The 24,002-nt window shown below is 41.9% G+C and overlaps 1 protein-coding gene across 1 annotated transcript in view; it reads right to left on the bottom strand.

Moving 5' to 3' along the window:
* The window catches only part of KCNAB1 (potassium voltage-gated channel subfamily A regulatory beta subunit 1), a 221,364-nt gene extending 203,252 nt beyond the window's left edge, over positions 1-18,112 (bottom strand). The window contains exon 1 of the mRNA XM_075861532.1: positions 17,338-18,112. Within this exon, the coding sequence (XP_075717647.1) occupies positions 17,338-17,555 (218 nt within the window). The 5' untranslated portion in view covers positions 17,556-18,112. The remainder of the gene's footprint in view (positions 1-17,337) is intronic.
* Between the last annotated feature and the right edge of the window lie 5,890 nt (positions 18,113-24,002).

The raw sequence follows: 24,002 nt of genomic DNA, 5'->3' as shown, positions 1-24,002 counted from the left end.
AATCACTTCATAAGATGGGAATCATTTTAGTATGCGAATCCTTTAAAGGGAGTCTGTAGTCTCACCTGAATCTAACCCCTTTTTAATTTTTCAGCTGAGTGGCTCCGTTGCAGAGATAATCACTTTATTTCTTATATGCAAATTAGCTTATTGGAGCAACGAGAGCGTCACTGTTGCTCCAAACTATCTATCTTCTATCGCCAGTCCGGGGATACAGGGCCAGGCAGTGTAGAAAACGTGATCACGCCTGGCCCTGTTTTCTCCATCAGTGCGCCCATGCCTCTGCTTCCAAATTGGCGCAAGCACAGTACATCACCGGTCTAATCGGCTGTACCGCGTCGGTGACATCACAATATACCCGGGTGTAGTGTGACGTAATCTGCGCATGCACAGTACAGCCGATTAGACCGGTGAAACTGCAGGGATACAGTAGCTATTGAGATAGCTTCTTCAGAGGCAGGAGCATAGTTTATTACAACACCTCTTTCCGTGATGGTGAAGGTCTACATGCTATTGAATCCAAATGGATTTTTTCCCCTTGGCGTGAATCATGTTAGTAGCTCCTATCACATGTCTTGTACTGTACTTTGTCGTCGATTTCCAGGAAGGAATCCCCACTGGAAATCCGCAACAAATCCATCCGGTGTAGACATAAACTTAGAGGAATGCAAAATATAACTGGATAACATAGTTGCCATTTTACATTCATTGATTCTAGTTGAACCTTTTTGTAATGACTATATTTTTTTAAATACATTTTGAAATTTAATATGAGAAAATATCCAAGAAGTCGATTTCTTTATTCCCGTTATTCCAGGATTGATATAGTTCCATTTCCAGCCATTTAAGTCCCAATAGATCCATATGCTTTGTGATAACCTTGTTATTTGTGTTTTAAATAACTCCTCTGCTGACAACTCTGCACTTAGCAAATCAGTAAGTTATTGCAACTCATCAGAAGGAATTAGCAGAACTCAGCATGGTCTAACCATGGGCGCTCTCCGGAACACACATTATGAAGAGTCCTGATCAAGGTCTTAGTATGGAATCTCACAATTACACCCCAATGGAACTGTGTTTTGTCTGCAGATTCTGGAGTGTGCTTTTTACTTCAGCAGTAAACAATGTCACAATTCTTATGATGGAAATAGTTTCCATAGGAATAAGAGAGAAATATGGATAAGTGATCATTGAAACTGCTTTATACACAAGCTATGCACGCTAACTATAGAGGCCTTCTGCCTTATTAACCCGAGCGTGTCCGATTTGCCTAAGCAAAAAAAAAAATGAAAGTTTTACATCCATATGAATATTTTCATCCGTGTTTCTCGTCGGTGTTTCTCCCCTGCAAATTCTCCCTGGTTGCACTTTTCTTTGTTCTGCATTTCTTTTGCAACTGATCGGTGAATACAGACAGCATATGGATGTCTTCTGTGTGCTATTCATTTTTTTAACGCACCTACAAACTTAAATGTGCGAATCTGGTCCGCAAAAACAGACCAGAATAGGACATGCTGTAAGTTTCTCGCAATGGACACACACTCCTTAAAAAAAACAGATGTGTGTATAGCTCCATTGACTTGTATGGATCAGTGTCCATTGTTAAACAGACAGCACACTAATGAGAAATACGGTCATGTGAATAAGGCCTAAAATACAAACAAAAGAGACAACTAGCTTAATATAAACCACTCACATAATGAAACAAAATCATAGTGTCCTATTTATTGTAATCTATTTTAAAAAATTTCACTTTGGGCTTAGTGGAAAACAGTTAAAAAGGGCCTAATATAAAGAGATCCTTCATATCAGCACCACTTATAGGTAAGATCGGACTGACACACCAAAGTACCAGATGATCCAGGGCCCAGACTCTGACAAAATAAAGAGCCCCATATCCTCAAGCAGAAGACAACACCATTTCAAGGTGATTTGGAGTCAATTACTTTACTTTTTAGAAAGTATTAATAATATGACTTGTGTACACAACGATAACAGGCTTCGTAATTTAGGATGTAATTATATTTGTACATTTTCTGTTTGGATTGACAACAGACCTCACAATCATTTCCTCGGGTGTGCCAAGGCTCACCAGTCCAACACTAAGGGCATGGCCAGAGGTGGCGGAATTGTTCTGGAATTCCGCTGCTGACAGTCCGCTGCGGTAATCCGCAGCGGACATATTCTCAATTGGTTTCCATACCTTTTCAGTTAGGTTCGTGCTGACGTGGCGGAAAAATCCGCTGCAGACCATAGGCTGCGGTGCGGAATTTGGTGTCCGCAGCATACACTGGCTGTTGCGGACATGTAGCGGACTTGTTGCGGACTCATTGCGGAATTTCTCCATTGACTTCAATGGAGTTTCAAAATTCTGCAATGAAATCCGCAGATGTTATGTGTGTTGCGTTGCGTATTGGTTTTTTCGAACAGGATATTACTTCATTCTGGCTGGACCTATGTATTTCTAGGTCTATATCCAGACTGAGGCCCCATGCACACGAACATAAAACTGCCCGTAATCACGGGCCGTAATTACGGCACGGGCAGGCCCATAGAAGTCTATGGGGCTCCTGTAATTATGGGTGACTACATGTGTGCACCCATAATTATGGGAGCGTTGCTAGGCGGCGTCAAGAGATAGTCACTGTCCAGGGGGCTGAAAGAGTTAACCGATCGGCAGTAACTGTTTCAGCAACCTGGACAGTGACTACCGATCACAATATACATCAACCTGTAAAAAAAATAGAAGTTCATACTTACCGAGAACTCCCTGCTTCTTCCACCAGTCCTGCCTCCCGGGATGACGTTTCAGCCCATGTGACGGCTGCAGCCAATCACAGGCCAATCACAGGCTGCAGCGGTCACATGGACTGCCGCGTCATCCAATGAGGTCACGCTGGATGTCGAAAGAGGGACGCGTCACCAAGACAACGGCCGGGTAAGTATGAATTTCTTTTACTTTTACTAGGGAAAGGGCTGTCCCTTCTCTCTATCCTGCACTGATAGAGAGAAGGGAAATACTCTTCACCTGAATACGCAACGGCTAGTACGCATCAATTTCCTGCAGATTTTAGGCAAAGCCGCAACAGAATCTGCAACGCAGATTATGTGCGGCATTGATGCGGACAGTGGCGGCACAAACACGCCACGTCTGGCCATGCCCTTAGTGTATGTATAAAAGCAATGAAGCTTCTGGTAAGGGACGGTTGGTGAGCTGTAGTATGGTCAGTTTATTTTTTGAAGAACTGTTAATGACATTTAAAAAACATCAGTTTTCCACTCATCTAATTTTTTTATGTTGTTTTCTCACTTCATAAAAAATATTTACGTTTTATTAGTCACTCTGCATTTTCGGACAACAAATAGTATTGTAAGTTGTTTCATGAGTGTCATATTCCTTATACTCTGCAGGGCGTTTTAATGTGAACCTCCATTTGTAGTAAGATTTTACATTTTCCAGCAGCGGACAGTCCTTTATCCAATTCAACCATAGCCAGCCAGAAGCCATCCCTGTAACACCCGTAATAATTGTAATAGATTTGCAGGGGGAAAAGCTTCCAGTGTGGCATGGGTTGCCTTGTATTTATTTTTACAAAAATTTAATTGTATTATTACATGTTGGCGATTCAAATAAAAAGCAGACTATGGAATGCATTTATGGCCCGGGTCTGACATAGCGAGAGCTGCTCTTACATAATGGCTTTTCTTTGTAGCTCGTAGAAGGGGATACCGAGCAGGTTGCCCACACTCTCTGACATTCATATACCCTAGTAGGTCATATGGACAGGGGTTATCGTCGTGAGACAACCACCTGAATGCACATGTTGCATAGCGCAGACATTTTATCAGATCAGATTCTGAATCCAGAAGAAAGTTCTTAAACATGATTCCCATTGTATATTATCTTGACATCCTAATAAAAAATATTTCCCAGATTCCAAATGTCTTCTGGAGCTCTGCAAAATGTAAATATAAGTTCAACATTTGGAACTTGTCATTCTGACACTAAAATGAACATTACTTGATATAATTAATCCTATTTATATACCAGGCATCCTCTCTATGTGGGATGAAGACAGTTCTTAGCAACATCCAGACGAGTAGACAGTTATTTATTATCTTTGGGCACTTTTAATGATTAGAAATGCAAGAAATAAATGGCGGTTTCTAAACGGCTTTCAAATTTGTGTGTTACTGAGAAGTCTCCCTTTAACCTTTTGTTTTCTTATACATCTAAGGCTAAGTGTACACTGCATCGGTGCACTTAGCCTGATGTATATGCCGGGAAAAGCTCCCTGCATATACGTTAATGTTTCCATAGGCCCCATTCACCGGATGGAGGCCAAACAAGTGCTCTTTGGACCTCCATCTGGCCGATATGCCGGTTTTTTACAACTCTATGGGAAAGCGCAGCAAACTGCGCTTTCCTATACAGAGTGCCACCGCAAAAAAAATTATACCACTGCGTTGTATATATATATTATTACAATGGCATCCTATAGGTAATGGATGCAACTGTGCGGCATCCGCCTCAAGTCTATGACCGACATATACGTCCCCGAGCTTGCTGAGCGACCCTGTTTTCGTAACTCCTATAGAAGTGAGGAGAATCGTAAACAACGCAGTACAGTGTGTTATGCTGTTTTAGTCCGGTTAGTATCCTTTTGCGCATGGGTAGTAGGGAGAGTGGGATGCTGAGTCGATCTATTACTTTTTATATTTCTATTCTTTATATATCAGGCTTTAGATTTCTATCTGTTTTACACATAAGTGAGTTTTAGAATATTTATATGTATTTCTGAACATGCTAGATCAGTTGTACTTATCTAATAGATATTTTTGCATATTTGATTACTGTGATGATGTCATATACCCTTTAAATACTATACTGTGCACTGTGAATTAATTGCTTGAGAAAGACCCATGCTAGGGTCGAGACTTTGCAATGTTTTGCTGAATAAAGCTATCTAGCTTTTTAGGATCAAGAACGAGTGCTGCAGTGTTTTCTATTTCACCTTTAGGCCTCATGCACACGACCGTAGTGTTTTTCTGGTCCGCAAATTCCAGGACCGTGTTCCGTGAAATGTCCTCCGCAGTTCATCCGTATGTAATCCGCAAAATGCGGATAAAAAAAAAAAAGCCTAGGTAAAACAGGATGACGACAGAACTCATTCCCGGTCGTCGCCTAGCAACACTTCCGCAAATCCGCAAACTGCGGTTGACACACGGAGGTGTACCCGAATTTTCCACGGGCCCATTGACTTCTATGGGCATGTCCGCATCTAATTTGCAGGCCGTAATAAGACATGTCCTGAGTTTCTGCGGCACGGATTTGCGGACATGCGGAGACCCGTGAAAACACGGATAGTGTGTATGGGCCCATAGAAATGAATGGGTCCGCAATTCTCCCGTGGATTTGCGGGGGAATTGCGGACTCAAAAACACGTTCGTGTGCATGGGGCCTAACACTGAGACAGCCACTTCTTCCTACCCACTCTAACTGCTCTAGGCTGTAATGTATCCTCAGTACTCCCTTTCTCGCTGCTGCTGAGTTGATTCTTCTCTGTCACTGCAGCCTGCTGTGTGACATCTGAAAGAGGTTACAGCTGCAGGATCAATAGCTATAGATAATAGCCTGTATGCTGGTAAGCTAATGGGAAGTTTCTACTGACCCTGACTACAAAGGAAACTGTAGTCAGAATCCACAAGTTCTACACATACTTATGTACACCAGTAGCAAATTCACCCAGGATTGAAACCAAGAAATAAGTCATGAAGTTATATTAAAAAGGGTTATATTTTTATATTGTAGAGCTATTGGCCCCAACTTTGCCTTTGCTCTGGGTGTCCCCAAAAACAAAAACCAATTTAGATACTGTATATCTCCCACTGTAATATTTATTTACCTAATGCAATCATATGCCAAGAGAACTCATAAATAAAATAATAGAGTTTGTCATTTGAAATAGTATTAAATGTAGTATAAAATGAAGCTTGGTTGGGCACCTTTTATTTAGATGGTGTTTTACTGTCATGTTGAACTGCTGAAGAAGTCATAACATATATTAGCTCTACTATCTACTATACATTGCTGAAGCTCAACAACCAAGACTTTTCCAATGAAACTTCCAGAAACACAGATATACATGGTACTACTGCATAACAACGAGAAATTTTTCTTTGTAATCAAGTAGAGCTAAGAGATTTGCCATCTGTATTTACATGGGAAAGGCTTGCATCACAATTCAGATGAGCCTTACACCATATGGGCATGTTTTCAATGAATGCACTTATTCATGGATCTCTGTTTTACATTCATCTTTAATTAGTTTCAGTATAGCCTAAAATTCTCAAGTCAGCTTGCTTTACATATTTTAAAAAAAGATGATTATATAATATGATAAACCTTACATATACAAGGTTCAGTATAAGCACTTTGAACATTCCATCAAGCCTTTCCTGGAGCATTTTTATACATAGAGTTTTAGGAGGCTGCATCATGCATGTACATATACCGGTGTTGATTGGCCTAGTGTACACTTTGTAAGGACTGTAATGAAAAATGGTGTGAAGATTTATAAAAATAAAAAAATAAATTAGTGCAGTTTTTGACATTTTGTAACAAAAAACATTGTCACTGATAATGGATCAATGGAACAATTTTATTAAACTGTAGTATATGTAAATTGCACTAAACAGCACCTATAACCATTGGTATACATACTATAGAGTTAAGTCCATGGCAATTAGAGATGAGCAAATCGACTCTACACAAATCAAATTTGTTACGAATTTTTAAAACTTTTGGATTTTAGCGTATCCGAAGAATTTTGGGATTTGTCCCGCACGAATAGCTGAAAATTGTGGTCACCAATTTACAGATCAGAAAACGACAAGAAGAAAAATAAGGATCACAGGACTCAGGCGGCGGCCTGGCAGGCTTCCGTGTAATGCCTAGCAGGCAGCCCTCCCCTAGCACAGCCAAAGATGAGGGTTATAGGTGTGAATCACTGATGACTCCGTGGATGACAGTCATATGAATCATAGCCACTATATATAGCCCAACCGGGAAATGCTGTTGCTTTGTGGGGATACAGATAGGAAAGACAGTACGTCTGACAGAGAGTGAGAGATAGTAAAACACAGAATACAGATAGTGGATTAGTATCAGTAAGTGTGTTTCATAGTGAGCAGAAGAGAACAGATAGATTTACAATAATTTAATAGAGAGATAAATTTTAGAGAGAGATATGAGTCAGTCAGTGTGGTAGTTATACAGCCATTGCTATGAGTGTGGGCTCCTGCGGCTATACACTTTATTTCTTACAATAATTTGGGAATCACCAGTCTTCATCACATAATTTACAAATCTTTAATAATATTAATCCTAGCGCTGATAACGTGCCACTCTTCAGAAACAGACGTCACATATTTGACATCACTTGCCACTAAAAATTGGTGCATTGTTCTGAGGCAAGCATTTGTACAGCACCATTATACTTCAGTCTGTATCCAAGTGCCTATTTTTTATTTAAATTTAAATCCTGTTGCTGCCAGCTAATACAGACATCACGAACGTGATGTCACTCATTGTTTTCATATATCTGATATATTGCTAATTACAGTGCCACCAACAACTGGGGTATTTTTCTGCATCAAGCAGGTATACATCAGTCTGTATTTGCAATGAATTTTTTCTGAACTAATTTGACCCGAAACTAATTTTGGAAAATTCTCTTATCTCTAATGCCAATGTAATGAGGCTTGAGGTAAGAGGGGACCTACTCTTTAAAATAGAAACAAAGCTCCAGAGGCAAAAGTTTGTATAAATTATATGTTGTCATGGAAACACATTCATATATTTGATATCAATAAAGTTGTGTTGCAGTTCCATGCACAGTGCATGTACAGGAGCGCCTCTGTGCAGGGAAAAAGCTGAGGAGACCTGGGTTCCTGTGTTATTGGGATTAACAGGACTCACATCGTGGGAATATAAATGGGAATACCGCTTTAACAATATTTTTTGAATGAACAAGATAAATGCAGATTATGCAAGCATAGAGTAATTATCAAGGCATCAAATATAATGCCAACACAAACGTAACAATAAGATGTAGAGTGTTTCATAGTCATGTAGTAAGTTTATCTGCAGTTCTGTATCACAACCGCAGTAATTGATCCATATATTGTAGACTATCTACAAATAGCAGACACAGCACTTTAAGAGCAGTGCACTTGTTAAGCTGGGTTCAGTTAAATAATTTAGCAGAACAACAAGAACAACTGAATTGTTATAGTACAATGCATACGATGGTCAACCCTAAGCCACTGTTCATCTGGAAAGACAATTTTACAATTTTTGAATGTTACATAAATTCTAGTAGGAAAGATCACATACCCTCATGGATCAGAATTAACAGCAATTCTCTAATATATAATTATTACCTGAGCTGCTCCCTTTACTAGTGGGACTATGGATCTACACTACTTTTCCAAAAGTATGTGGACACCTGTCCATCATACCTATTTGAGCTTGTTGGACATCCCATTCTAAAACCATCTGTGTTAATACAGAGTTGGGCTTCCTTTTGTGGCTGTAACAGTCTCCACTCTTTGAGATGCCTTTCCACAAAATTTTGGAGGATGTCTGTGGGAATTTGTGCCCATTCAGCCAAAAAAGCAGTTGTGAGGTCATGCACTGATATTGGATGAGAAGGTCTGGATCACAATCTATGTTCTAATTTATCCTAAAGGTGATTGGTGGGGTTGAGGTGAGGGCTCTATTCGGGCAACTCGAGTTCCTCCACTCCAAATTCCTCAAACTACTTCTTTATGGACTTTGTTTTATCCACAAGGGCACAGTCATGCTGGAAAAGAAAAGAGACTTCCCCAAACTGTTGCCACAATGTTGGAAGTATACAAATGCCTAAAGTGGACTTTGATGTATCTTTTGTATATTTGTCTATGTGCGAGAATTTGGTTTGTTTATTTATGCACTGTTCCTTTAAAGGGAATGTGTTGCCAGCAAAACATGATTTTTTTTTTTTTTTTTGTTAAACAATTAGTGCATAGGTGATTAAACATTGTTCTAATTTATTTTTATTTTTTTCACGAGTCAGGAATTATTATATATTGGATTCAATTGGATTCTCATTTATAATATTTCCCATTGCTGGTCACTAGATGGAGCCATTCCCAAAATTGCAGCATTGCATGTGGTAAAGCAACCACATTGCTTTATGCTGCAAAATTGGGTAAAAAGCCCTCGCTCTAGTGAGCTCTCAGCATCCCCCTCCTCCTTTATCCTGGCTCGTGCCGGGATAAACGAGGGGATTGAACGGTCTAACCTCCTACACTGTGTGTCGCCATTTTTTGAGCTAACACACAGTGTAGTAGGTTTACATACAGTAGTAAACACACACAAACACGAACATACATAGAAATCTCTTACCTGCTCCTGCCGCCGCGGCTCCCTCCGGCCCGTCTGCTCCGTCGTCTGCCGCTGGTCCAAGTGCACAAGTCCGGAAGCCACGGCCGGAAGTAGTAATCTTACTGTCCGGCCGCGACTTCCGGTCCACAGGAAAATGGCGCCGGACGGCGCGCATTTCAAATTGGACTGTGTGGGAGCGGCGCATGCGCCGTTCCCACACAGACGGCGTACATTGAAGTGGATGGAACGGGCCCCGTTCGCAGTCCCTATGGGACTGGAGCTGCCGTATTCCATGTCTGTATGTGTCGTTAATCGACACATACAGAAATGGAAAAAAAAATGGCAGCCCCCATAGGGAAGAAAAAGTGTAAAAATAAGAAAAAGTAACACACAAACACACAAATTAATCCAAACGTTTTTAATAAAGCACTAACATCTTTAACATATTAAAAAAAAAATTGTGGTAACACTGTTCCTTTAAGTGGTGTGATTTTTGTGCTGTTTTTATCCCGTAGTTGGCGCTCCACAAGAAGAGTGGCCAGTCTATCCTGACCTGTTTGTGTTGTGCTGCTGTTTATTGCACTGTAAAATTACTTTTATTTATGGAAGGTGTAGTGGATGATGGTTGGCTCCCTGGTGATCTAAATTGTTTGGCACTGGGATAAATGGCCCTGACGCCATCATTGTTAATGTTATGACAGCACCAGGACGTCGCATGGGGGTGGCACTTCTTGTACAAAATGGCTTGGTCTATGGAGATTGCATGGCTGTGTGCTTAATTTTATGCAACTGTTTGCAATGAGTGTGGCCAAAATTCCTGGACTCAATAACTAAGAGGGGGTGTTTAGGCATGTGGTGTTATAGGTAATATCATCAAAAGTAGGTTATTAGGAGGTCAGTTCATAACTCCTTCTGACACAGAAGATACAACTGATTTACATAAGAAATGCAGATCTTTGGCCATCAAAGGACGTCGACTGTCTGACAAATGTTTAATTGGTCCTTTCCTCACCAAGGTGCGAGATGTGCTGATTAAGAATTTGTCACCAGGGCTTGTATCTAACCTTAGATAGGATTCTCACCGAGAGTTAGAAATAATTGCCCCAAACATCCTGACCAAACATCTAAAGCTATGCAAATTGGATGCCTGTGGTGTGTCTGCCTGTGGACCAGGAGAAATGTGTGACAATGGCTTATGTTCAAGGAAGGTATGATACATCAAGGCAAACCCCATCATAATTGATATTTGTAGTGACCCACATAGCTAGTTATGATTAGGGGAAATAGCCCTCACATATATGTCAAATTCATATCCATATGCCCAGAGGAAATACCTGAAATTGGATGTTGGCTAAAACCATGGGCCTATTATAGTGTTGTTTGACATTTCCTGGTTGGTAAATGTCTGCACAGGTGAATGCAGGTAATATTATATTTCTAGGGGATTCCTGCAAGGACACATGACCACTTATATGTTTTTCTATAGAAATACAACTGTGTAATGGGAGGAGTATGCCTCATTATCATATGAACAGCCTCCTCTCAGTGACGTCACCAGCCAGTGAACTGGAGGGAAAAACTGGGTTTAAAATGCCAGGAGAAATGAGGGTCGGTGTCAGTCTTTGGGGATCCATATCTCGGTTGGAGTGACTGCCCATATTTTCAGCTGTCCCCACAGCCAGGATATCGCCGCTGTACATCAGTAAGGTTTTGTTCTGTTTCTTTTATCCCTTTTATTTTCATAAACTGTTTGATTGCATTGTAACTGTATGTATATTTTTTATCTTTTAATCTGACAACTATTTTATGTATTGCACTGCACTATTGTGTATTAATAGTCTCTTCCTTGTAGTCTTACAGAACTTAATCTTCCGAAGGTGAGGAACGTTACCTGTATTTTATGTTCAATTTAGATAACCTGTGTTATAGGAACTGGTGTTAAGGGAACATAGAGACATAGGCCCCTATTGCCTAGATAAGTATAGGTGGTGGTAGCATACTGTGGTATAAATTATTGGGGTGTTGGAAACCTATGTGAGTAATTTAGCATAATCCTGTCATCTAGAGTAGGTGGGTGTGGATTTATGGGGTAAATTAATAAGCTCACTAGTGTAATTCACCCCTCTGACGTGACCTGAGATCGGCGATCGTCACAAGGTACAGTTCACCATATAGTGTATTCACATTCAGTAGTAATTGTAAGACAGATTGCCACATCTTTACCGTGCCACAAAATCACTATTTCCATGCTTTTTTGCTGTGATTTTGTTGCAATTGAAGTGTGGTACCGTAATGCACATTTCTGCCGCACAGGATGAAATCAAATGACCCAAAGCTACTCTCCAAGGTACAGTTAAAGGAATACAGGCAGCATTAAATGGACAGGGACTGCCATGTCTGTCTAAAAATAACAGCCTTTCCTCCCTCCATTGAAAACTACAGGTGTCATAAATAATGACAATTGTGTGTTTTGCACATATGTACAAACAAATACATACACAAAAACTGTGTGAATATCTGTGAAAATGATGTCATGAGTGTCATAAGCTCTGTAAATTGATCTCCCAACACAGGACTGTGACAGAGCAGAGCTGTCAATCACACTGCTGTCACTCCCACATTCTGCTGCTCAGGTTATAAACACTGGGCACAATACAGCAGTGGCCAGCAGACAGCACATTTAGTGAAGAGCATGGCTATGACCATTAAAGGAATAGTGTCACGAAAAATTTTTTTTAACATCAGTTTGATTTTAGTCTTTTATTAAAAACTTTTATATTTATTTGTGTGTTTGTGTTTTACTTTTTTTTATTTTTACACTTTTTCTTCCCTATGGGGGCTGACATTTTTTACTCCATTTCTGTATGTGTCGATTGACGACACATACAGACATGGAGTACGGCAGCCCCAGTCCCATAGTGAATGTGAACGGGGCCCGTTCCATCCACTATGGTGTACGCCGTCTGTGTGGGAACGGCGCATGCGCCGCTCCCACACAGTCCAAGTTGAACTGCGCGCCGTCCGGCGCCATTTTCCTGTGGACCGGAAGTCGCGGCCGGACAGTAAGATTACTACTTCCGGTCGCGGCTTCCGGACTTGTGCACATGGAGCAGCGGCAGCAGACGGACCGGAGGGAGCGGCGGCGACTGGAGCAGGTAAGTGATTTCTATGTATGTGCGTGTTTCAGTGTGTTTTACTACTGTATGTAAACCTACTACACTGGGTGTTAGCTCAAAAAATGGCGACACACAGTGTAGGAGGTTTGACCGTTCAATCCCCTCGTTTCTCCCGGCACTAGCCAGGATAAAGGAGGGGGGGGATTCTGAGAGCTCACTAGAGCGAGTGAGTTTTTCCCAATTTTGCAGTATAAAGCAATGTGGTTGCTTTACCACATGCAATGCTGCAATTTTGGGAATTGCTCCATCCAGTGACCAGCACTGGGAAATATTATAAATTAGAATCTAATTTATAATATTTACTGACTCGTGAAAAAAATAAAAAAAATTAGAACAATGTTTAATCACCTACACACTAATTGTTTAACTAAAAAAATTTATTATTTTTTTTGCTAACAACACATTCCCTTTAGGGCATGACCACACATGGCGGAATTCCTCCGCAACTGTCCGCATCAATGCCGCACAGAATCTGCGTTGCAGATTCTGCAGCGGATCTGCACAAAATGTGCAGAAAATTGATGCGGACTGGCCGCTGCGGACTGCAGGAAAAGTGCTTCTCTTCTCCCTATTCAGTGCAGGATAGAGAGAAGGGACAGCACTTTCCCTAGTGAAAGTCAAAGAAATTCATACTTACCGCCCGTTGTCTTGGTGACGCGTCCCTCTTTCGGCATCCGGCCCGACCTCCCTGGATGACGCTCCAGTCCATGTGACCGCTGCAGCCTGTGCTTGGCCTGTGATTGGCTGCAGCCGTCACTTACACTGAAACGTCATCCTGGGAGGCCGGACTGGAGACAGACGCAGGGAGTTCTCGGTAAGTATGAACTTATATTTTTTTTTTACAGATACATGTATATTGAGATCGGTAGTCACTGTCCCGGGTGCAGAAACAGTTACTGCCGATCGCGTAACTCTTTCAGCACCCTGGACAGTGACTATTTACAGACGTCTCCTAGCAACGCTCCCGTCATTACGGGAGCCCCATTGACTTCCTCAGTCTGGCTGTAGACCTAGAAATACATAGGTCCAGCCAGAATGAAGAAATGTCATGGTAGTAAAAACAATACGCTCCGCAGCACACATAAGATCTGCGGACTTCATTGCGGAATTTTGACTCTCCATTGAAGTCAATGGAGAAATTCCGCCATGAGTCCGCAACCAGTCCGCCACTGCTCCGCAACAGACAGAGCATGCTGCGGACACCAAATTCCGCTCCGCAGCCTATGCTCCGCAGCGGAATTGTACGCATCGTGTAAACGAACACTGCTAAATTAAAGTGAAAGTCAATGGAGAAACGGCTCCGCTGCGGATTAACGCTGCGGAGTGTCCGCAGCGGAATTTAAGTGAAATTCCGCTATGTGTGAACCCGCCCTTAAAGTGAAGAGCATGATACAAAAAACAGGACCAAAACAGTTGGATACAATCAACTTTGAATCATTTGGAATATGTATCGGACATGATTTATTATTTTTATTGAATGTTAATTGGAAATTTTGTAGTAATCACATATATTTGGTGACAAATTGTGAAAGATAATTTATGAAGATGCACATTGACCGTACTGCTCACGAATATCCTGTAGACAATAAATTACGTACAAAGTCATGACTGCAATTAATCTTTCCGTTTATGGGACATTCTTATGCATCATTCACGGTTTATGTATTATTATTTTGACTGCATTTAACCCCTTAGTGATCAGCCTATTTTAGGCTCTAATAACCAAGCTATATTTTTGTTTTTCTATAGTCGCATTTAAAGAGCTATAACTTGTTTATTCTACCGTCAACATAGCTGTATGAGGACTTGTTTTTTGTGGGATTAGTGGTACTTTTTAATGGCACCATTTTGGGGTACATATCATTTTGGGATTAATTTATATTAACTTTTTTGGGGGGGAATAGCTGCCATCATTATGACACTCCGTTTGCACGTGGTGCTTTTCTGTTTACATTCAGAGTTTGACAGCTGTTGCGCGAATCACGCAGTTCGCACGGAGGTGCTTCCGTGCGGCATGCAGGGTTTTCACGCACCCATTGACTTCAATGGGTGCGTGATGCGCGAAAAACGCTGAAATATAGAACATTTCATGAGTTTTACGCAGCGCACTCACGCTGCGCAAAACCCACGGACTGTCTGCACTGCCCCATAGACTAATATAGGTGCGTACGACACGCGTGAAAAGCACGCGCATCGCACGAGCGTATATTACGCTCGTGTAAATGATGCCGTAAATTTACACCATTCACTGTGCGGCGTAAATAACATGTTTCCTTTATTCTATGGGTCGGTACGATTACGACGAATGGAAAAAATTAGCAATTTTGCTGCTGTTTTTTGCGCTTTTTTACGGTGTTCACGTTGAGGTCTAAATTGCATGTTAACTTCATTGTTTGGGTCATTACGGTCGCGGCAACACCATATATGTGTACTTTTACTTAATTTTTTTACACTTTTACTAAATAAAACTTTTTATGGAAAAAAAACATTTTTTTACTGTAATCTTTATTAATCATTTTTATTTCACATTTATTTTTATATTCTTTTGTCCCACTAGGGGACTTCACTGTGTGATCTTTAGATTTACTTAGTATACCAAAGCATTATTGCCTGTCAGTGTAAATCTGACAGGCAATCTATTAGGCCATGCCTCCGGCGCGTCCTAATCGGCATATACCCAGGGCAGACCCTGGGGCCTTTATCAGGCCCCGGCTTCCATGGCACCCCATCGGAGACCCGCGATTGCATTTGCGGGCCGCTGATGGGTGAGAGGAAGCTCCCTCCCTCTGAAAATTATTTAAATGCTGTGGTCACTATTGACCACAGCATTTAACGGGTTAAATGGCCGCAATCAAAGTAAACTTCGATCGCGGCCGCTGGAGCAGGAGCCTGGCTCTCATCAGAGAGCCGAGCACTCGCTCCAGCCTGCACAGGACAACCGTGCAGGACTTCAACTGTGAAAATCCGACAGCCTAGCCTAAAGCTTCTTAGTGACCGCGGTGAAAAGGCGTATTGGTGGTCACTAATGGGTTAACAAAATGAATATGTCTATCTATGGCCAATTTAACTAACACTCTCTTATGTAGCATTATATAGAAGCATTATATTTACAGCATTTTATATTTCTTATACACCCCAGTTCAGATCACCTCCATTAATGCACCATCACTTTCTGCTCCACTGAGCTGTGTATGATAAATCATTGCAGTTGTCTAGTACAGTCGCTATGTAAAGTCCAGAGCTTATTTATGGGATTCACCTTCAAGTAACCACTAACTCTAAGCTCTGATTTATGAGTAACACTATAGCTTCCTTTACCTTCATTCAATTATTATCAGTCACGGTCACAGCAAATAAGCTCCACATTACCCTAAAAATGTCAATCCTTAAATCATCCTAGCAAGCTCTAGTAATATCGTACCCGATGCCGTACATTTAAGATATATAATGATGACTTGTTACCCTCACCACCTCACTAATATGAAATAAAACTCACTTTTCACATTCCCTGTTATGATACTACTTTTTGCAATTGATAATCACATAAATATGGTATTGCCAAGAACAACCAGCCACAGATGTTCCTTGTACGTGGAATATGCCATAATTGTTTACTATCCATATAAATTAAAATCAGAAGAAATTTCCTGACTGAACGACTAAAAAAAGTTTGTTATAAAAAAAGATATTAATAGAGCTCATTCCTATTGTGATTAGCTAAACAACAAACTTGTATGTGTGAGCAATGGTTGGCACTGCAGCCTGGCAGCACTGGACTCACAGGTCTGAATATGACCAGGGCAACATCTGCAAGGAGTTTTTATGTCATCTTAATTTTTTCTTGCGCTTTCTCCAAATAATCTGTATTTCCACTGCATCCCCAAAGCCTCCTTAGATTAATTGGCTTCCTGTGAAAATGACCCAGGACTTGAGATAAGGATAGTAGCTTGTCAGCCCCAAAGCAGACACGATCCAATGTGATTGAATACATTCTGTATACAGCGCTGCAGAATATGTTGGCACCATATTGTCTTCTGCTTAAGTCTCATGTTATTAACCAAATAACACATTTTCTGAATGGTTCAGGGGCCAGCACTGCAGTCTCATACCACTAGAACTATGGGGTCAAATACAAGAATAGCAAACCCAATGTACATCTTCTATCTGCATTTGTAAAGGTTTCCTCCATACACTATGAGTTCCTTCCACACTCCAAAAATATGATTAGATTAAAAAATGTCCTATAAAAATTACCCATATACAGTCATGTGTGCTTAACACAGACAACTTTTTTTGCACCACTAAGGACAGGAGCTGATTGTAGTACATACATCTGTACAGCGCTGCAACATATGTTATCACTATATACCAAAGATAATAAATAATAATGAAACAATTTGTGATATTTAAAATAAACAAAAATGGCATGAAAATAAACAAACAAATATATATTGGCATTCTGCAAGCAGACAGTGCTCCTGTTTTATTTACAGCCATGGTGTGACTTCCAAAAGTTATGAGAACTTGAGATATATATATATATATATATATATATACACACACACACACACACACACACACACACACACACACACACACACACACACACACACATATATATACACGATAGGAGTAAAAGGTTGTCATTATTCAGGTACATAGATAAATAGATAGATAATAAAATGATCTGTCTAGTGAATATAAAGCAATGTTCTAAAGGGCATAACTTACCTATATTTCATGCCAGTTTGCTTTGCTGTGGACTCTTTCAGTGAGATGTGATGCTGAGGAGTGAAAGTTCCCAAACTTCGGGCGATGATGGCCACGGTGCGGAACCTTGCCCTGGCTGCATTGACAACGTTTGGGCCACTGGAGTTCTGCTTGCTGTGTCTATCGTCCCCATTCCGACCCTTGAGATTGTGCTCTGTGCAGGCTATGGAGACTTGCATGGCTTCTGCTGGCGATCAAGCACTAGGATGTTCAGAAGCTCATAGATCTTCTACTGGAAGCTGCCAGAGATCAATGAGGGCAAGAGACAGGATTAGAGTTTAGGGGAGGGTGTCCTGTGTCCTTGGGATGCCACCAGTAAGCTTCTGAGAAGTCAGGGCACCACCAGGCAGTGAGATTATTAGGTATTTCATTCCTTCAAATCCTCCAGGACCAGAACTTCATTTAGAAGAGTCCTCTGCCCTCATAATCCCCCACTGTCCACTCTCCTGTCCTGGTTCAGTCTTTAGAACAAATCAATGCAGGTACATCTCAATATGTGAAGACCATCAGATGATGAACAGACAATACCCCAGAGCTGGAAGAACGTTTAATCACATGAAGCTCCCTGAGGACAAGAGATCTCCATCTAGTTGAGGAGTGGGATGATGTGAGATGTGACAGGCAGGAGCCTTCCTTTTATGTGCTGCTGAGTCTGAAGGCTGTGCTGTGCTCCAGCATGCAGCTACTGTAGTGAGAGGCAGATGGTGGGAATGGCACTTTAAGAACAGAGGAGCATGCTGTATTTCTTAGCAGCACATCATAAGGGAAATGTGGAGGCTGCAAGCATTACAACACCACTAATTGCAATAGACTGATAAAAATGGGCATGCTTCCAGCTCAACTCAGCAAGTCCATACAATATACTCCAATGCATTCCTTAGTTACCCAAAAGTTACCTGCACCCCATATATTACAGCCTTCCTTTATGATAGTCTATGAAGGAGCTTCTCTGGAGTTTTTCCAGCACTGAAAGGGTGAATATCCCTGCATTCTTACAGTACATGATGTGACAGTGCACAACTCATAAGGTCTGGGTGATAAGGAGCAGAGCATCACCTGCACATTGTCACACTGAAGTGATGCAGAACCTGTCAGCTCTTTTCTACAACACACAAGAACCTCAATGGGTTTTGTGACACTGCAGAATCCAAAGAGTATATCCCAGTGCACAGAGCCCAGTACAATGATCTACAGTATGTGCCAATGTTGGAGCAGAAATGTCAGCAGTTGCAGTGCACTGTAGTGAATTATATGCTTTATAAAACAAGTTAATTACTTAGACTCCAAAAAGTCACACTGCACCAGAAGGGAGAAGTGGATTATGTTATACAGAAGAACAGCACTGCAGCAAGACCACCCGCACATGCTTCATTTTAACTATTAGCCCCTATAAAGAGAGACTTCATCATTTAGTTACATATTAACAGTTTATATTGGTAAATTCAATATATTGTTATTACTAGTTACAGCACTCATCATGGGGAGTCTCCATATGGACACAAATGAGTGACAGAGCTTTAATTGAATTGATTATAAATAAAAGGATTAATCCTGGGACAACATTACTAGCAACGACACAATTCTCTTAGAATGTAGTTTTACAGAAATATACAAAAAATAAACTGGAATTGCAGCAAATCTTATATTTAATAAAACGGATGCTGTAAAACAGATATGGTATACAATTTTATTTTTTTATTGAAGGAATAAACCATTCATGATGTGAGTACCTTTTCTGGAATGCAGGGAGTATTTAGGCAGATATACAGTCCATCCCTAAATGTGGAATTCTGCAGCGGCCGTTTTTTTCATTTCTTTCTATACATTTTTAGGAGAGTTAGTTCAGACGTTGCAGAAAATTACTTTGCGGAAATTAGGCTGCGTTGCAGATTTTTCCCTCCGCATCATGCTCTTTCCATTGTGGAGAAGCAGCAGAATTTCACTGCGAATTTCAGCCTTTGCAACGCAAAAACTGAAATCTGTGGCAAGTCCGCTGTGATATCTGCAACATCTGAATTACCTGTCAAATATGCAAATGTTGCTGCAGATTCGTTGCGTAATTGCCCCAAATCTGCACCAACATTTGCAGAGGAAAAATTCTGCCACGTCTGAACGTGCCCTAATAAGAGGGAACCTATGTCGCGGATTCCGTCAGATTTGACAGAAAAAAGAAAAGCTGCATGCAGCACTCATTTTCCCATCATAACGACAAACACCACGTCAGAACCCTACGAACACCATTGAACCCCATTGATCTAGTTGTTAGAATTGTTAATTCTTCATGTACAGTGATAGCAAGGTCTTTAATACAGCTGAACATAGCAAACCATATCATGATATAAACTCATCAGCATAAGCATAAGTACAATAATGAATCCTGAATGTGCAGGCATTTTTATAGCCAATGTTGGCATGCTATGGTATGTTGGTGCTGGCATCACTGAAGTATTTAATGATTCTTTTCTCAACACCCAACCACTTTAAGGGTATGTTCACACGGCCTATTTTCGGCCATTTTTCGGGCCGTAAACGGCTGAAAAACGTCTGAAAAATAGGAAGCAGAACGCCTCCAAACATCTGCCCATTGATTCCAATGGGAAAACGGCGTTCTGTTCCGAGGGAGCGTTTTTCGCAGCGTTTTTTACGCGTAAAAAAACTGCTGCGAAAAAGAAGTGTAGGTCACTTCTTGGGACGTTTTTAGAGCCGTTTTTCATTGACTATCGAAAAAGCTCCAAAAACGGCCGTAAAAAAACGCAGCGAAAATCGCGAGTGGCTTAAAAAACGTCTGAAAATCAGAATCTGTTTTCCCTTGAAAACAGCTCCGTATTTTGAGACATTTTCATAAATTCTTGCACTTGCATAATCTGTTTACTGATCTCTTAGCATCAATTCTCTCATCTATATTCCATTGTCCATATTACAAGATGTATCACTGCTTCGTCTTTCATACGCTTCTCTATAACATCCTGGAAAATGTGACAACTGGAACATGAAAAGTATTAAAGGGAAAGCAGAGAACATGGAATGAAAGGTGCCTGAGAAACCCTAAGGCGGGATTCACACGACCAGGTCGTTCCCGAGCCCGAGTGTCGGCCGGTAAAATCGGCCATTTTGCCCGGCCGGTTTGCATAAAGTTATGCATCCGTGCCGGGCCGGGCAGATCCGGACAGTGACATCAGCGGCAGCTCCTGAAGGGGAATACCCATGTGTTCGGGGATTCCGCTTCAGGAGTTTCCCCTGATGTCACTGCCCAGATATGGACAGAGACATCAAGCGCTCTGTCCAGGAGCGGAATCCCCGAAAACACGGGGATTCCGCTCCTTCAAGGAGCTAAAGTGCGGCTAGCACATAGCAGAGCGGGGAGATACCTCCCTGCTCTGCTATAGTGGCGTCGCTGCAGTAGTAGCAGCAGCCGCAGCAGCAGCTGCTGCTGCTACTACTACTAGCGGCGCCATCGAAGGTGTCGCCGAGCCAGGGTGCTTTTAACAAGCAGGGGAAGGGAGCCAGCGCAGCGCTCTCTTCCACCTGCTGTACACCCCGGCCCTGCAACACAGTGTACAGCGATGCCATTCGTCAGAATGGCATCAACTCCTCCTCCTCACATGCACTCTGCGCTGTGAGGAGGAGGAGATAGAGCGCAAGCGCCGGGAAACCCGGCCATCACTCGGAACACATTCCGGTGATGGCCGTGTAATACCCGGCCCCATAGACTTGTATGGGAGCCGGGCGGCCGGGTGCCCGGGCAAAGATAGAGCATGTCCTATTTTTTGACGGCCGGATTTTCCGGCCGTCAAAAAATCGGTCGTGTGAATAGCCCCGTTAGGGGTCTATCATTCCTAATGCAGCCGGGTGCCGGCCGATTTATGAACGGCCGGCACCCGGCCGGGAAACCCTGCCGTGTGAATGAGGCCTAAGGGCTCATTCAGACGTAAAACTCGTCCGTGTGCTGTGGATGGAAATCACGCGCATCACACGGACCGATTGATTTCAATGGGGCCATTCACACATGCAGGAGTTTTCATGCAGCGAGAGTCCGCTGCGTGAAACTCACTGCATGTCCTATATTGGTGCGTTTTCATGCACCTACGCACCCATTGAAGTTAATGGGTTCGTGAAAACCACGCACCGCACACGGATGCATATCCGTGTGCTGTGCGTGATTTGGGCATGAATTCCATTAAAAAATAAATGTGCTTTGCGAATGCGTGAAAAACACATGCTACTCGCAAAGCACACATGCAATAACGCAATGCACACAGACCAGATTTACGCGTGTTTTTTACGCACGTAAATCTGTCACACTTATGTGAATGCAGCCTTATTTTTTTATATAGTTAATATTATTATTTAGGCGGTCCTGCAATGAGGTGAGGTGCACAGGTTAGCAATAACAATGGGGGGGTCCAATGCCTACTAGAATGAATGCAAGGTGTCACAGAGTGGCCAGCAGAGTAGTAGCTGACCCATGGGGTTGGGTAAATAGGCAGCATCCCATTATACAAGGGACTAAATAATGGTTCATATAGCTCCCAATTACTGCTGGGTTGGTACACCAGTGAAGGATTTTATAGAGAGTCATGAGGGAGGTAACATTAGCAGTCGAGGGCCTTCATACTGTTCCTGTAAAGGAGCCTTTTACTGTCTTTGCCCCCTTAAAGAGGCCCTGTCACCAGATTTTGCAACCCCTATCTGCTATTGCAGCAGATCGGCGCTGCAATGTAGATTACAGTAACGTTTTTATTTTTAAAAAACGAGCATTTTTGGCCAAGTTATGACCATTTTTGTAGTTATGCAAATGAGGCTTGCAAAAGTCCAAGTGGGTGTGTTTAAAAGTAAAAGTCCAAGTGGGCGTGTATTATGTGCGTACATCGGGGCGTTTTTACTACTTTTACTAGCTGGGCGTTCTGATGAGAAGTATCATCCACTTCTCTTCACAACGCCCAGCTTCTGACAGTGCAGCCACAGCCGTGTTCTCGAGAGATCACGCTGTGTCTTCACTCACAGGTCCTGCATCGTGTCAGACGAGCGAGGACACATCGGCACCAGAGGCTACAGTTGATTCTGCAGCAGCATCGGCATTTGCAGGTAAGTAGCTACATCGACTTACCTGCAAACGCTGATGCTGCTGCAGAATCAACTGTAGCCTCTGGTGCCGATGTGGCCGACACGATGCAGGACCTGTGAGTGACGACACAGCGTGATCTCTCGAGAACACGGCTGTGTCTGCACTGTCAGAAGCTGGGCGTTCTGAAGAGAAGTGGATGATACTTCTCGTCAGAACGCCCAGCTAGTAAAAGTAGTAAAAACGCCCCGATGTACGCACATAATACACGCCCACTTGGACTTTTACTTTTAAACACACCCACTTGGACTTTTGCAAGCCTCATTTGCATAACTACAAAAATGGTCATAACTTGGCCAAAAATGCTTGTTTTTTAAAAATAAAAATGTTACTGTAATCTACATTGCAGCGCCGATCTGCTGCAATAGCAGATAGGGGTTGCAAAATCTGGTGACAGAGCCTCTTTAAATAACCACACTGATTTGTTAGGGTATGTTCACACGGCGGGGGTCCGTAACGGCTGAAATTACGGGGATGTTTCAGCCTGAAAACATCCCCGTAATTTCAGCCGTACCGGCATGTGCAGGCGCTTGAACGCCGCGTCAATTACGGCCGTAATTGGCGCTGCTATTCATTGGAGTGAATGAAGAACGGCTCCAATTACGGCCAAAGAAGTGACAGGTCACTTCTTTGACGCGGGCGTCTATTTACGCGCCGTTATTTGACAGCGGCGCGTAAATTTACGCCTCGTGTGAACAGACAAACGTCTGCCCATTGCTTTCAATGGGCAGATGTTTGTCAGCGCTATTGAGGCGCTATTTTCGGGCGTAATTCGGGGCAAAAACGCCCGATTTACGTCCGTAAATAGGCCGTGTGAACATACCCTTAAGTTTATGTTAAAAGAAGCCACAGAGTATAACTACGCATTACTCTCCATTTTAATATAGTTACGCCAAATTTAAAAAAATTACACCATGTTTTCCTTGCTTCTGTAATAAAGACTGAGAAATTGTACTTTATTATTATATTTGATTCCACATAAAATCAGAGCCAATCAAAAAATGAATGACATATGATAAAGAGAAATGTAGGATATGCAAACCTCAAGGCCATAACAAAAGGAGAACACCCTCAATCCCTTATATAAAGTGTCAGAAAATGATCAGCCTGACATTTAGGGCCCCAGGTGATTACTCCTCGATATTTTACATGGGCAGAAAAGCTTTTACAGTCCATTTTTACAATGCAGCTAAGCGTATCCTAAATTATCAAACAAAATGAAAACTGCTCTTTACGTTTAATGCAACTTTAAGTGTAGAGACCCAGCAGCCAACAAATCACTTAGTCAATGGATCAGAGAAAGCAATTGTTAACATAGAACATGCTTAGGCGAAATCTGGTGGTGTGCCAACATTGGTCTTTGAAGAACTCTACTGAAATCCTTAAATGCCATAGGGGACATGGAATCATTTCCAAACTGTGCACTTTCTCTAGCAGTGAAGATGTTAATCCGCTAATGCTTATCCCTCCCAAATGGAGCACTGGCTCTCCAAGGTACTGAAAT

The sequence above is a fragment of the Rhinoderma darwinii genome, chromosome 4 (assembly GCF_050947455.1).
Source record: "Rhinoderma darwinii isolate aRhiDar2 chromosome 4, aRhiDar2.hap1, whole genome shotgun sequence".
Taxonomy (NCBI): Eukaryota; Metazoa; Chordata; class Amphibia; order Anura; family Rhinodermatidae; genus Rhinoderma; species Rhinoderma darwinii.
The sequence above is the reverse complement of the archived record's forward strand: the minus strand, read 5'-3'. Positions and strand labels throughout refer to the sequence as shown.